This window comes from Trachurus japonicus, chromosome 13 (assembly GCF_045865225.1).
Source record: "Trachurus japonicus isolate A0001 chromosome 13, Traja_1.0".
In the NCBI taxonomy this organism is placed as follows: domain Eukaryota; kingdom Metazoa; phylum Chordata; class Actinopteri; order Carangiformes; family Carangidae; genus Trachurus; species Trachurus japonicus.
In genome coordinates, this window is record NC_140919.1 from 26,446,770 (window position 1) to 26,461,978 (window position 15,209).

A 15,209-nucleotide genomic window follows, 5' to 3' on the forward strand; every position below is an offset into this window, starting at 1 on the left:
ACCATCACTGTAAGAGTCACAGCTAGACATACTCCTCACTCCTCAAAACACTCTGCTACTGGCTCAAATCTAATTCAGATTCCACTTCAATCTTGTAGTGCATCAGTGGAAGTAGAGACAAAAGTCAAAATGGCTCTGCTAAATGCCCGCTCTATATCCAATAAGTCTTTCATCCTTCGCGACTTTATAAATACACACGCCTTGGATTTAATGCTCATAACAGAGTCCTGGTTGCGCGATGGGGAAGTAGCGCCCCTAATGGAACTCTGCCCCCCAGGTAGCAGTTTCTTCAGCTCTCCCAGACTGACTGGAAGAGGAAGGGGTGTTGCTTCACTCTTTAAAGACAGGTTTGCATGTAAACTGATTACTGATGGTGACCCTTACACCAGCTTTGAGATGCTACTCTTTACGATTAACAAACCCTCTGTTGTCCTAATCGCCGTGATCTATCGCCCCCCAAAGAATAATGATAATTTTATCCCTGAATTTGCTGATTTTCTTTCTAAATTTGTTTTACGATATGAGAGAATACTGATTGTGGGTGATTTCAATATCCACATCTGCTGCAGGGACAAACCACTAGTCAAAGAATTCCTAGATGTCACTGACTCTTTCAACCTCACTCAGTTTGTATCCGGACCAACTCACCAGCGTGGTCATACTTTAGACCTTGTCCTTGGTTATGGTCTGCCCGTTACAATCAGCGATATCTGTGCTCTCCCAGTTTTAGATCACTCACTTGTTTTATTTGATTTTTCGATTCCTATTTTATCTGTTTCCGGGAAAAAGTCAGAAACTCTGAGGTCTACTCGCTATAATTCCCCCAGAGCTTTGAACGAGTTGACCTTGTATTTGCCTGAGGTGGTCAATTCTGCCTTTAGTCAGTCTCATTCTGTTGATTGTTTAACTGAAAATTTTAATAGTGCGATTAGGGGTCTGCTGGACTTGGTGGCCCCAGCTAAGACTCGAAAGGGCCCCCGGAAGAATCCTATGTCTTGGCTAAATGACGACTTGTCAAGTCTTAGGAAAAGCTGTAGAAAAAATGAACGACAGTGGTGCAGTTCTAGGCTTGAAGTTCATTACCAAATATGGCAGGATAGTCTGACCACATATCAGTCCAGGATGTCAGCTGCAAAGTCAGCCTATTATTCTAATTTAATTATGATCAACAAGCAGAATCCAAGGATTCTTTTCAACACAGTATCCCAACTAACAAACAATAAATCGCCAATTATTAACACTGATCTCTCTGCTCAGGATTTTATGCAGTTTTTTAATCACAAAGTTGAGGACATTAGATCCAGAATACCTCAATCCAGGGGATTAAACTGTGTTGCCTCTATGCCTTGTTTTCCTGAACAAGGTTTTTGTGAGTTTGAGCCTATTTCTTTGGATGTGCTTACCGATACTGTTATGGCTGCAAGAAGTACTACCTGTTCTCTTGACCCTCTGCCAGCATGGGTTGTTAAGGAACTCTGGTCAACATTAGGTCTCCATATACTATCCATCCTGAACCTCTCCCTCTCCACAGGGGTATTTCCTGCATGCTTTAAGGCTGCTGTGGTCAAACCTTTGTTAAAGAAACCACACCTTGACAGTAATTCCTTAGCAAATTACAGACCCGTCTCAAACTTAGCCTTTTTATCAAAAATCTTGGAGAAAGTAGTTTCAATTCAGCTTTCTGTCATCAAATGAATTATTTGAACCATTACAGTCTGCTTTCTGTGCCAATCATTCCACCGAAACTGCTCTCACAAAAGTTGTCAATGACTTACTATTAGCCATGGACTCAGGCTCAACATCTGTTCTTATATTATTAGATCTTAGCGCCGCGTTTGATACTGTGGATCACTGCATATTATTGGACAGGCTGAAAAATTACTTTGGCATCTCTGGTCAGGTATTTGCATGGCTGAGATCTTACCTGTCAGGGAGATCCCAACGTATTCTTTATAACAGTGCCTTTTCTGACCCTTGTCCGGTTAGCCATGGTGTTCCACAGGGCTCTGTCCTGGGGCCATTATTATTTTCATTGTACTTGGCACCACTCGGTCAGATTCTACGTTCTTTTGGGATTGTCTTTCATTGTTATGCCGACAATGTCCAAATTTTTATGCCAGTGGTTGCAGGAAGAAGGTCAGACTGTGACAAACTCATAGCCTGTCTGAGTGCAGTGAAGTCTTGGCTATCAACCAACTTCCTGCTACTAAACTCAGCCAAAACTGAGATGATAGCCATTGGACAGATATACAGACAACAGTTTGACAATTTCTATATATCCCTTGACAACGATACCATACATTGCACAGATAAAGTAAAGTAAAGTAAGTAAAGTCTCTGTGTTGTCCTGGATCAGTCCCTTTCATTTGACTTACACATAAAAGAGGTGACACGTGTAGCATTTTTTCACTTAAGAAATATAGCCAAAATCAGACAAATTCTGTCAATGAAAGATGCCGAGGTCCTTATTCACGCCTTTGTTACATCTAGGCTCGATTATTGTAATGTCCTCTTATCAGGACTACCAAAGAAGAGCCTTCATCGACTGCAAATGGTTCAGAACACAGCAGCTCGTATTTTGTCTGGCTCATCTAGGTATGAGCACATTACGCCAGTGCTGGCCTCTCTTCATTGGCTCCCTATTCAGTTTAGAGCAGATTTTAAGGTGCTTTTACTAACCTTTAAAATCCTAAACGGCTTGGCACCTTTGTATTTGAGTGATTTAATTAATGTGTATGTTCCCACACGGTCTCTACGCTCCCAGGGGAGTGTGTCTCTCTGTGTTCCAAAGGTTAGGAAAAAGACGGTTGGTGAGCGTGCCTTTTCCTATCGGGCTCCGACCCTGTGGAACAATCTCCCTTCGGACATCAGGCAGGCCTGTTCAATTGGGGTTTTTAAAACAAAGCTTAAGACCCACTTATTTACTGTTGCATATGGGTCCTAGGTTTTTCATTAGTAAAAGTCCTGCCCTGTTTCAAATATGTTTTTGTACTCTGTTTTTGTTTTTTGGAATGTCTCTGCTTGTAAACTGCTTGCAGTTTTTGATGTGTTGTACAGCACTTTGATGTAAAGCGCTTTATAAATAAATGTATTATTTATTATTATTATTATATCATTGAATGCGAAATGAGATGCGTGACATTTTACATAGGAGGCAGAATAAAATGGTGCTTGAGGAAGTCGCACACTGCTGAAACCGTGTTGTTTCTCATTGTTCCACAGTCATTATTGCTGTGTAGCAACAATAGCTACCGGCCCGAGTACCCCTAGGCTTGAGGCCGGTAACACATGGCCTCTCGCTCTGTGTTCAGACTCATTCAGCTCATACACTTTCTTCTCATGTTCAGTTCAGTTTAGTTTATTTAAAGTGTAAAATCATCATAGTGCAACATGGTCTCGATACACTTTACAAAATCAACAACAGTAATAACACGAACAACAAGATCACTCTACACAGACAGATCACGGTAAGTGATCAGAAAAATACAGGCCAAATCGACAAAAACATACCGAGGAAGACAGCACATGTTGTTAATTGTTTCTCATTTCTCTGTCATGTAGCTAGTGTAAAAACTACTGCTAGCATAAAGGTTTAGTTGGTGACATAACAAAGCATTTGCTGATGCCACTTAGAAAAATATATTTGACTACCATAATTAAGTTAATTTCTTTGTTTTACTTTACTTCAAGTGCTTATCAACACATACAACATTGCTTTATAAGAACAAAACAAAAGAAAGGCAAACTTTTGACCTCACCCACTGAGTCCACAGTGTTGTAGTCATATTGTAGCAGTGGTCTGCTGGGATCCTCTCTTGTGATATTTAACAGAGCAGCTGCTGCAGTGACAGATAGGAGTCTGCAGCTCAGTAGGTGACGGCTCCTTCAACAGTCATTGAGGGTGGGGGTTTGATGGTTGGGTGAGTTTATGCTGCGTGTGATACTGTGTATGGTTAAATAATAAGATGTCCATGAATCTGTCACAGTTTCAACACAATGTCTGTCAGTGGGACAAATGATTTTTGTGTGGTGGAGAAACATATTTTCTACACTGTTGTTTTGTCTTGTTAAACCAGAATGATGCTGAATTCAACTTTATCATATTTCATCCTTGGAGCTTATTTTCATGTTGGAAACTTAAGATACTTGTATTTTGTGTTAACTGCTTTGCTTTACTTTGTAGTTATTTTTGCCAACTCCTCTCTGATTGTGGTGATCTGCATGAACAGGAGTTTACATGAGCCCATGTACCTGTTTCTGTGCAGCCTGTTTGTAAATGAACTGTATGGTAGTACAGGGCTGTTTCCATTCCTACTGGTTCAGATCCTCTCTGACATTCACACTGTGTCAGTACCTCTGTGCTACCTGCAGATTTTCTGTATTTATACTTATGCCACTGTTGAATTTTTAAACTTAGCTGTCATGTCATATGACAGATACCTTGCTATCTGTCATCCTCTACAATATAACACATATATGACATCTAACAAAGCAGTTCTTTTTATTTCTGTAATATGGTTGTACTCTTTTGTTAAAGTTATAACCACTATATCCTTAAACATCCGTTTGCCTCTTTGTGGAAACATCATCAACAGTTTGTACTGTCATAACTACCTTGTAGTGAAGTTGGCCTGTTCTGACACTGAAGTGAATAATATCTATGGACTGTTTGGCGTCGTTCTCACCATCATAGTTCCTCTGCTTCCAATTGTCTTTTCTTACTTGAAGATTCTCATAGTGTGTTTTTCTGGCTCTAAACAGACCAGACAGAAAGCTATCAGTACTTGCACACCTCATCTTGTTTCTCTGCTCAACTTTTCTTTTGGTTGCTTCTTTGAAATAGTGCAGAGCAGGTTTGATATGACCAGTGTTCCCAGTGTGCTGCGGATTATCCTGTCTCTGTACTTCCTCATCATTCAACCACTTCTGACTCCTATCATGTACGGACTGCAAATGTCTAAATTAAGACAAACATACAAACATCTCTTCTGTTATAAAAATGTCACCTGGTTGTAGAGACACTGTGTAGATAAATAAAGTATTACTGGCTCACCCTGAAGTCTGATGATTAAAAACATGCAGCTGAGTATGAGAAATCCTGAATGTTGAAATGTTAAAACCATCTTTTGTTTTTGCATCTGAGTTAGAAAATGACTTCTTAAGCCGCTTTCCCACTAAAATTAGCGGGTCCATGCAGGTTTTATTAACAATTGGCATTTGGCTCCTTTCCCATTGACCAAAATAAGCCGGGCATAAACCGCTGCATAAACCAGTCGTGTCATGCCACAGCCGCCCGCTGCAGAGTGTTGAGGTCAGTCGGCCGAGGCAGACTGGCTGACCTGCGGAGCACCAGGACCGCAGAGGACAGCGAGTCTGCCGCGGCCGTATGACCCCAGACACATATGGTATGACAATGTTTTTGCATTTGTCCTTCATTTTCTCAGCATCCTCAGTATTGGTATTCTTTCTGGAGCGTGTTACTGTTTTGCCAACTGGGGTCTCAGAGAAACTCAGGAAAATCTTTAACAAACATCAAATCCCTGTATGTTTCAAACCCAGTAACACTCTCAGGCAAAATCTGGTACATCCAAAAGACAGGGTAACACACAGCCAGAAAAACAACCTGATATATACTGACCGATGCAGTGAGGAATGCAGGGACACGCTATTCCGAAGGTGTCAATCACAGTGTTTTATTTTGAAGGGTCAGGGACCGGATTCTCTCGTGTGTCTTTGTTTGACTTCCTGCCCGGCTTGACGCGATCACTCGCGGAAAAATACACCAGACGAAACGATCGCTGCAGGGCTCGTCTGGTGTGTGAACAACACAATCGGTTAACATGGGCTGGTAATGTACAGTGGGCTAATATACAAGACAAGAAACTATCAATGTGCACCCCTTCCTAGATTCGATCCCAGGCCACCTGCGTGTTAGGCAACTGCTCTACCCACTGGACTACCAATCAATAGCAATCAATACACTGGCTTTACGACAGCATATTTAACCAACTTTTCGAAATGGCACACCTTTTTTCAGATTCGGAATGGTGGCCCTTTTTCAAACATAATTAAAGCTATAGTGCGTAACTATTGTCGCCCCCTAAAGGATTTCTGCATTATTACAACGATACGGCCGGCACCTATGGCCCGGTGTAACCTTCCCCTCCCCTCCCCTCCTCGACCCACCGCTACCCCTGTAGCTCTCCAGTAATGGGTTACACCCCGCCTTTCCGACAATAGACTTCCATTCATCGTAATAGCGGGGTTTTCTATTTTTTTCTAAAGACCCCGCTATTCCGAAAAGGCTATTGGGGGAAACCCCCAGTGCGCAGTGCGCATTGATCCTTTTTTCCTTTTTGGGGTCAAACGGATCATGTGCGATCAATTAACTGCAAAACAAGCAAATACTTCATATTAATGACATAATGTTCATTATGCTTCTAGCCTGTCTAGCCTCTACCTGGTCTTTTTACTAAACTTAACCAACTCCTTTCTTCATTGCCTAAGCCCAACCAAAGCATCTCCCTCAGTCAGCTGTCAGCACGAGCGGCGGCTACAGCAGCCTCGCGCCCCTGTGAGCTCAAGCCGGGTTCAGCCGCGCTCGAGCGGCGCAGGGGGGGAGAAAAAAAGTGTATTTCTATTACTGTGTGGAGATCTCCAACAACGGAGTCGGGGAGAAAGCAAGTGGGACAGATCCCAGTCCCTGAGCAGGGCACGTTTCACAGACAAGCCGCAACACAGAGTGTAGGCTAAACAACGTCACGCGGTTCAGCACCTTGGACATTGGACAGCTGCGGGGGGGGACTGTGTCTGAACAGCGGTGTTTCGAAGTGGGGGTATTTCGGAACAGCGGGGTGTCGAAATGGAGGGGTGTCGGAATGGAGAGCTGTCCCCCCAGTAATGCACATCACACACAGTAACAGTAACACTCGCAACACACCACATGCTGCTGGTCACGGACCACGGTTCACGGACTATAACACTCGTGACTCACCGCACACTGCTCGTCACAGCACACAGACTCCCCGCAGTAAGTTACACACAGCAACACGGGCTACACACCTTGTAACTTACTGCTCGTTAGGCTAACGATGTGGCTAACACCAGGCTGCTACATTCATAACCGTGTTGCTTCTAGCAGCGGAGCGCTCTCCTCCCTCCTCCCTTGTCAGGTAAAACTGAGTAAAACGCGTTGTTTCGGTTGTTTCCTGTCCGCCAGCGTGGGAATGTAGCTCCAAGACAGCAAATACAAAAAGAACAAATACAGAAAAATACCGTGAGGCGTTAGAGGAGCCAAACGGCTTAATCAGCATTGTATCATCTCCTTGTAGTGGCTTGGGTGAAACGGATATTTACAGACACGTAGAAGTTACGCACTATAGCTTTAAGGGCCGGCATTCTGAAACATGAAAGTAAACGTTCGGAATGGCGGCCCTTCGGAATGGCACACTGGAACCTTTGTAAACACACCCACAGGTACTCTGGAGACCACTCCCACAGAGGTTAAATACCAGGGGCCTCATTTATCATTGTGGATACACGCTCTTTTACACGCTCTTTCCCCCGTTTTGTGCGTACGCACTTTTCTCCGCCTAATTTGGGATCTATCAAACCAAAACCTGTCGGGAGAAAGTGCCGAAATTTACGACCAGTCCGACCATGGCGTACCGGCATTTACACGCTTTTTGAAGAACAAGAGGAATTGGCGACGCCGCTGCTGAGTCAGAGAACTGCAGTATGCGAGGGAGAGAGGAGCGCGGACACTGTTTGAAGTAGCAAGTGGTGGTGACGATGACCCCCCCCCCCCACCACCACCACCACCACCGCACACGTGTTGACGTCGGCACTTTACATGAAAAGCACAGCGACTCAGATTTTTCCCCTGTGCATTTACACTAGTTTGCTCCTAAATATTGGCTTTATAAAACGAATTTCGTTTTCTTTTGATATCATATTGATATTTTTCCCTTGCATGTAGGCTACACCTCTTCCACAACCCGTCTGTCCAGTCTGGAAAATAATTTCTGCTATGTGCGTGTGTTACGTAGCCAGACTGGACACACACAAGCAAGCAGCAAGCCCAATAATGTCGGCGCAAATCAAAGCAAATGAAAAAACATGATCGATATTTTTTGTGTGAATAATATTTATTGTATTTAACAAAAATGGGTGCTGCCCAACATCATTTTAGGAAAAGTCACAGACTGGTGGACTTCAATGTTTTTTTGTTTTTTTAAAAATATATAGCTATGCACAAATGAAAATCAAAGTCTTCCAGTGAACGGAAGTTGGGGGTTAGTGGAAAGGGGTGCAAAGTAGTACTGACTGGCAGTGGAAACCCTGCTTTAAATTATTATGACATAATCTAAAATAAGGGGCAGAATAAATATGATTCTTCTTCTTTCTGTTCTGTTTCATTTAGATTTGGGAGTTTTTTGTTTTTATTGTAGCCTTTCAATACAAGATGATGTTTCTGACTATTGCCGTGTTACCGTGTATCTCGCTTTCAGAGAAATTCCGCTTCTTTCTCCGCTCTCCGTCCGTCTGTTGTCTTCACCGTCTTCCACTGACGTCATTCCACACGTTTCCAGAGTGCACATGGCTACTTAATATGCACGTAACTGATTTGCATTGACCACATATGGTTGCGTGGGGCCGTTTAGGGGGCTGGGTATGAGGCGTGTTCTCATCCACGCTTTTCTCAGGTCCGGTGTGATCTATCAAGGGAAATACCGTGCAGCCGTGTGTACGCGGAGTTTGATAGATCTGAAAAGAGTGTATATTTTTTGGTCGTACGCACATTTTGCCTTTTCGTCGTACTGAAAATTTAAGAGGACTTTTACACGCTCTTTGATAAATGAGGCCCCTGGGTCTTACTCCACTTCCACTCTTTGTCTAGCTAGTGCGGACTAGTGAGACTTGTTGCGTACGAACTGATGAAGCCCTTGCCTTGGATAAACGAAACGTCTTCCCAGACAAATACAAGTCCAGTTGCCTACGATTCAATTTGCCCAGAAAAGAACAATGACCTGGATGAATGAGAATATCCATAGACTGCTCAGAGCTATGGGCGCATGACGTCTGTCCGACTACCCATTTCTCCGACCACCCATTTCTCCGACTCCGCACATTCACCACACTATGAGATAATAACAGAACGTTAAGAGACAGAGTTGTTTTAGAGGTAAATTCATGCAACAGGTGATGCACGTTCCTGTCAGGGCCAGGGGCAGTTTTTCGGCAAGCAGTCTCTGCAAATAACTTTTACTCAATAGCAATATGAGACGTGGTCGATAAGTTTCATTCATTCATGTTTTGACAGAAAATACAAACAGCCAATGAAAACGAGAGTTGCACCGCGCTGAACCAATGGCTGAGCCAGTCAGGTTAGGTTGACACAGCACAGGAAGACACAACACAACAACACGTGGTATGTTTGGGCTGCTGCAGCCGTGCACATCAGCAGCGGGACATCGCCAGTAAAAAAAGAGAGAGAGAATGAGTGTTGCCTCGAAAGAAAAAATGAGTGAGAACTTGGACGACTGACCATGAAAAGACGCGTGGTACGTCATGTTTACATTAACCCTGATTGATGAAACTATGATACAGGACTGTAAATAATGCTAAACTTTAACAATGGAGACACCAGGTGGAGCGGATTGAGGTCCGGCCACAGTCACGGCATGGCCACTCTGCTGCTGCTCACATCAGAGACATTGTGTTCACACTGATACAGACGCACCACAACTGTTCAACTGTGCCGACCTAAACACTGGCTACTGGCAAAGCAAGCGCTAACCGCGGCGATTTCTCCTCTTTCTTTTTCAACCGGGTTTACGCTGAAAATTATCGCTAATTAGACGGACCATGTCAGGTCCTGGTTTTAATTTTCAGGTCCGTTTATAACTGTAGCAGCAGCAGAGAGATGGAGCAGCTCCTGTATGGAGAGCGTGGCTCTGATTTAACTCCTGTCTGATGTAATGTTGAAGAATTTGAACAGTGGAGTGATAATGTCTGTAAAAAGTCCCAGTGCTGTTATGATGTATATCAGCACTCATGGAATGTCTCTTGTCCAATCAAATTACTTGGTTGGAAGTAACTGTTGTATAATACCAGTTTTATTTATCTGAAACTGTTATTTACTCATTGCTGTTATTAGTGTTCATCATTACATCTGCAATGTTCAATTTTTGACGGAAAATAAATATTTAAATCAGAAATAACCTTCTGATATCTTCAAATCTCACTTGTGAGTATGATGGAATTGACAAAAATAGTGACTTGAGTCATATCGTGATAGGGCTGCAGCTATCGATTCTTTTTGTAATCGATTAATCTAGCACTTTATCGATCGATTAATCGGATAATTTTTTTTGCGTTTTTAAACAACCAAAACAACAAATGATGTGATGTGGCTTTGAATGATAAAGCATTTGGCTTTTTTTATTGGCTCCAAAAAGCCCATTTATTGCAAGTGCCAACAAGTAGGAGGTGTGGGAGCCAAAGTGTGTTTTGTGTGCTTCTACATGGTTTGTTTGTTTATTTTGTAAAGTTCATATTAGTGTAAATAAATAATTGATTTATTTGGATAAATAGCTGATTAAAATGGGCAAAGGATTAGTTAAATTCATGTGATTTAATTCATGATAAGTTAAAACGGATTTTTTGTAACCTATGTTACTGTCCCTTTAAGAAGACAGAGGCAGTTGAGGCTTGGTTAGGAATGAGCCACACAGTTTTCTTCCCGTAGTGCCTTTTTTGAATTAGAAAACTTTGATTTTGGATTAGGCCTACTCCTGTAATTGGATGCTTTTGGAAAACAAGGAATAAATACATTCTTTCTAATCCTTTTACACCGGAGTCCTGTGGACATTTTTTCTATGAGTAAAGGTGCACGAGTCAAGTTAACCTGGGCTAAAAGCTTCAATTCCCACAGGAGGTATACGTTAACTTAATGTAAATTTAAACATACATTACAAATAAAGATTGCACATTTGCTCCTTCTGAAAATTACCTGAGACCAAAGAATATAAAATGTCAAGCCAAACAGGTTAACAATATAATTTATATATATATTAAAACATTTTAAATAATACAATTATAAGTCAAGACTTGGCATAAAAAACAAATGTTTTCTATTATTAAAATTCTGATTAAAAATTGGGTCAGGTCGGACCACGGGCTTCTTTATTTATTTATTTATTTTGCCGTGGTCCAACTGAGAATAAATGCTTGTGAATCCGGGCTGCATCAGGTCCAGGCTTCAACACCTGTGGATTGGACCGGGTCGGGTCTTTGATCTTAGAAACTGCTCAAACGGGCTTGTAGAACCCAATAATGTAATAAATCCCTGATAATGTAATAACCCCAATAATGTAATAAAAATTTTCACTTGAGTGGATTGGAAATGTAATAAAACCTGATAATGTAATAACTTCCCAATAATGTAATAAAGTGTATTTCCCAATAATGTAATATACTCTTAACCAATAATGTAATAAAGTATTACATCAAAGGGAGGATATTACATTATCAGGTTAGCCTTCATTTCAAGGGACCTGATTATGTAATAATACTCCAATAATGTAATAATTTAACAGGAGATCACCCATTACTTGGTTTCAAGTGGTGTGTTCAAGGTTATATTTCTGTGTAAGCCACACAAGCTCCAGAACGCCACCAACAGGTCAAAGTTGGACATGCATGAATGGTTAACTTTGACCCGTCCATCCGTTTTTCACAAACGATGTATCACTGGAGCCCTCAGGCCAAGCCGAGGTAAACACATCCTTAATGTAATTTTACTAGCAAAATAATTCCAAGTTTCATTCTGTTAAAAGATATGTATTATATTAATTATCATTAAAATTAGAATGCCAATATCTCCTCATTTGCTTAGGGTTGTGTGATTTCACTATGCTTTTATTATTACATTATCGGGTTCTACAGGGCTTTAAAGCAGAAGTAAGCGATCCGGTCGTTTTGGCTAACTTCCTTTCAGCCGATGGAGTCAGTCCCCGCCCTCGTCCCTACGTCACCACATTCACGCGCATCCCTTGGCTGCACACACAGAGAGGACCGCCCCTTTATGCCGTTCTCTCTCCTCATTGGATAAAGGTTGTAGGATACAAGGAAAGTTTTCTCCTCGGCTTACAGCAGAGCAGAGTGACTGACAGACCTTTGTTTCAGACTAAACACTCTATATAAGTGATTGCTGTCGGAAGATATAACTATTTAAGACTTACAGTATATCAACACAAACATTCCGCTTACTTCTGCTTTAAGAGGTGTATTCACAGGAACTTGCTTTTATTTGCTCAAACCTGCAGCCAGACGTGTCCAGCACAGGAGACCGGAGTCTGTTGACACAGCTTTTTTCTTTTTTTCTTTTTGAGAAGTTAGGGTAGGTTTAGGTCTGGGAGATGCTGTGGTGCTTATGGGGGGGGGGGGATTATGGGTGCTGGTGCCACTGCAGTAGACACACTGCACCTTGTTCTCTTCCTTTTTGAGTATGTAATGATCCCAAACTTACATGATCTCTGCCGTTCACAGACGTCCCGAATCTCCACCATTGTGCCGAGTGTATCACGTGCTAGTGGTGTGTTTCCTTAACAACGGTCCGTCTGGAACAATATCCCTGTGCGTCATATAACGAGGCTTCGAGGCAGAGTTTTTGCCTCAAGCTATTTTTGTAATCGAGTTAATCGAGTAACTCGATGAATAGTTTCAGCCCTATATCGTGATATACATCGATATTGACTGATATGAAAAGAATTATCGTGATAGGATTTTTTCTCTTAATGCCCAGCCCTAGCCAGGAGTCAGTCATGTCACCAGGCCACTCTGGCCTTGTGCACACGCATGTTCACACACCCACACCTACATGCATGGGCACGCATGCACACATGCAGGTAATAAATTGGTCAATTTTAGGCATTTGGCCATGTCAACCTCCAGCGCCTTTCTTTTTTTCTCTCTCTCCCTCTCGGCACCGCCTTTCCTCTTTTTTTTTTTACCTGGGTTGGGGTCCATCATCGACAAAGCCTCGTCTCCTCTCCCGGTCCACTCGCTACACACACACACACACACACCGCAGCAGGTACACACGTCACACACCCCTTCCTCCACATGCTGTCTATGTGGTTGATACTGACTGTTGGGGCGGGTGTTAATTGAAACAAACCAATCGTCTTGTTCTCCTCACATGCTACTGGCCTGAGTTGCCTCTGATTGGCCTGGCCTGCCTCTCTGACTTAGAAAAAAAAGTGAGATAGCCGCGATGCCGGCTGACCGGCAGCCTGAAAAAAAAAAAAAGAGAGAGAGACGCAGACCAGCAGGCCAATCATAGGCTGGCGCTTTGGGAATACTCACGGTTCTCCCTATGGCCAGTCGGGGCCTGGCCTGTATCAATTTTAGTCGCGTTTTGCTCCCCCCAACACTGGGTGACCATTGGGAAAACAATTTAGGGGTCAAAAATGGCAGAAATTTTCCTTTAATTAAAGAGGATATGGGAAAAGGATGATGTACTTGGCCATATTGTGATTTCAATAGTATTTTGATGAATTGCTCAGCCTAGATTAGTGGCCTAAGTAAAACATTGGCTATTTCCCATCAGGTATGTGCTAAAGCAGTGAGTGAAGTGAATTCTCAGCATTACTATGGTGATGATGACAGACATATTGTAGCAGTGGTCTGCTGGGATCCTCTCTTGTGATACGTATATAACAGAGCAGCTGCTGCAGTGACGGGAGTCTGCAGCTCAGTAGGTGACGGCTCCTTCAACAGTCATTGAGGGTGAAGATTTGATGGTTGGTATGGTTCATGCTATGTGTGATACTGTGTATGGTTATCTATTCAAAATGTCAATGAATCTGTCTCAGTTTCAACATGATGTCTGTCAGTGGGACAAATGATTTTTTGGGGGAGGAGAAACATATTTTCTACACTGTTGTTTAGGCTTGTTAAACCAGAATGATGCTGAATTCAACTTTATCTTATTTAATCCTCGGAGCTTATTTTCATGTTGGAAACTTAAGATACTTGTATTTTGTGATAACTGCTTTGCTTTACTTTGTAATTATTTTTGCCAACTCCTCCCTGATTGTGGTTATCTGCATGAACAGAAGTTTACATGAGCCCATGTACCTGTTTCTGTGCAGCCTGTTTGTAAATGAACTGTATGGTAGTACAGGGCTGTTTCCATTCCTGCTGGTTCAGATCCTCTCTGACATTCACACTGTGTCAGTACCTCTGTGCTACCTGCAGATTTTCTGTATTCATTCTTATGCCAATGTTGAATTTTTAAACTTAGCTGTCATGTCATATGACAGATACCTTGCTATCTGTCATCCTCTACAATATAACACATATATGACATCTAACAAGGCAGTTATTTTTATTTCTGTAATATGGTTGTTCTCTTTTGTTAAAGTTTTAACCACAATATCCTTAAACATCCGTTTGCCTCTTTGTGGAAACATCATCAACAGTTTGTATTGTCAGAACTACGTTGTAGTGAAGTTGGCCTGTTCTGAAATTGAAGTGAATAATATCTATGGACTGTTCAGTGTCGTTCACACCATCATAGTTCCTCTGCTTCCAATTGTCTTTTCTTACTTGAAGATTCTCATAGTGTGTTTTTCTGGCTCTAAACAGACCAGACAGAAAGCTGTCAGTACCTGCACACCTCACCTTGCTTCTCTGCTCAACTTTTCTTTTGGTTGCTTCTTTGAAATAGTGCAGAGCAGGTTTGATATGACCAGTGTTCCCAGTGTGCTGCGGATTATCCTGTCTCTGTATTTCCTCATCATTCAACCACTTCTGACTCCTATCATGTACGGACTGCAAATGTCTAAATTAAGACAAACATACAAACATCTCTTCTGTTACAAAATGTCACCTTGTTAATAAAGTATTACGGGCTCACCCTGAAGTCTGATGATTAAAAACATGCAGCTGAGTATGAGAAAACCTGAATGTTGAAATGTTAAAACCATCTTTTGTTTTTGATCTGAGTTTACAGAAGAAATGAGGCAACAGATAAACAAGGCCGACAAACTTGAGGTTCTCCAGAAGAAAATTACTTCTTATACCCCTTTCCCAAAAAAACAGTTTAAACCTGCTAACAATCAGCTTTTGGTGGCAGTGGGAAAGGCGCACCGACCTGCGTTGACACGACTCGGCAAGCAACGCGGGTTAAAATCGCCTTC

The 15,209-nt window shown here is 42.2% G+C and overlaps 2 protein-coding genes across 2 annotated transcripts; both read left to right on the forward strand.

The window, feature by feature from the left end:
• The first annotated feature begins 4,059 nt into the window (after nucleotides 1-4,059).
• On the forward strand, nucleotides 4,060-5,016 carry LOC146976084 (olfactory receptor 11A1-like). Its single transcript, XM_085794644.1, has one exon. It carries the CDS (start codon nucleotides 4,078-4,080, stop codon nucleotides 5,014-5,016), a length of 939 nt encoding a protein of 312 aa, XP_085650770.1. The 5' UTR covers nucleotides 4,060-4,077.
• An 8,955-nt stretch (nucleotides 5,017-13,971) lies between these two features.
• LOC146976085 (olfactory receptor 52E4-like) lies at nucleotides 13,972-14,907 on the forward strand. The gene has a single exon (XM_085794645.1). The coding sequence runs from the start codon at nucleotides 13,972-13,974 to the stop codon at nucleotides 14,905-14,907; it is 936 nt and encodes a 311-aa protein (XP_085650771.1).
• The last annotated feature ends 302 nt before the right edge of the window (nucleotides 14,908-15,209 follow it).

Bases quoted from the DNA above. Each gene is read 5' to 3' on its own strand.
- LOC146976084 (XM_085794644.1), top strand. From the start codon at position 4,078: ATGATGCTGAATTCAACTTTATCATATTTCATCCTTGGAGCTTATTTT.
- LOC146976085 (XM_085794645.1), top strand. From the start codon at position 13,972: ATGATGCTGAATTCAACTTTATCTTATTTAATCCTCGGAGCTTATTTT.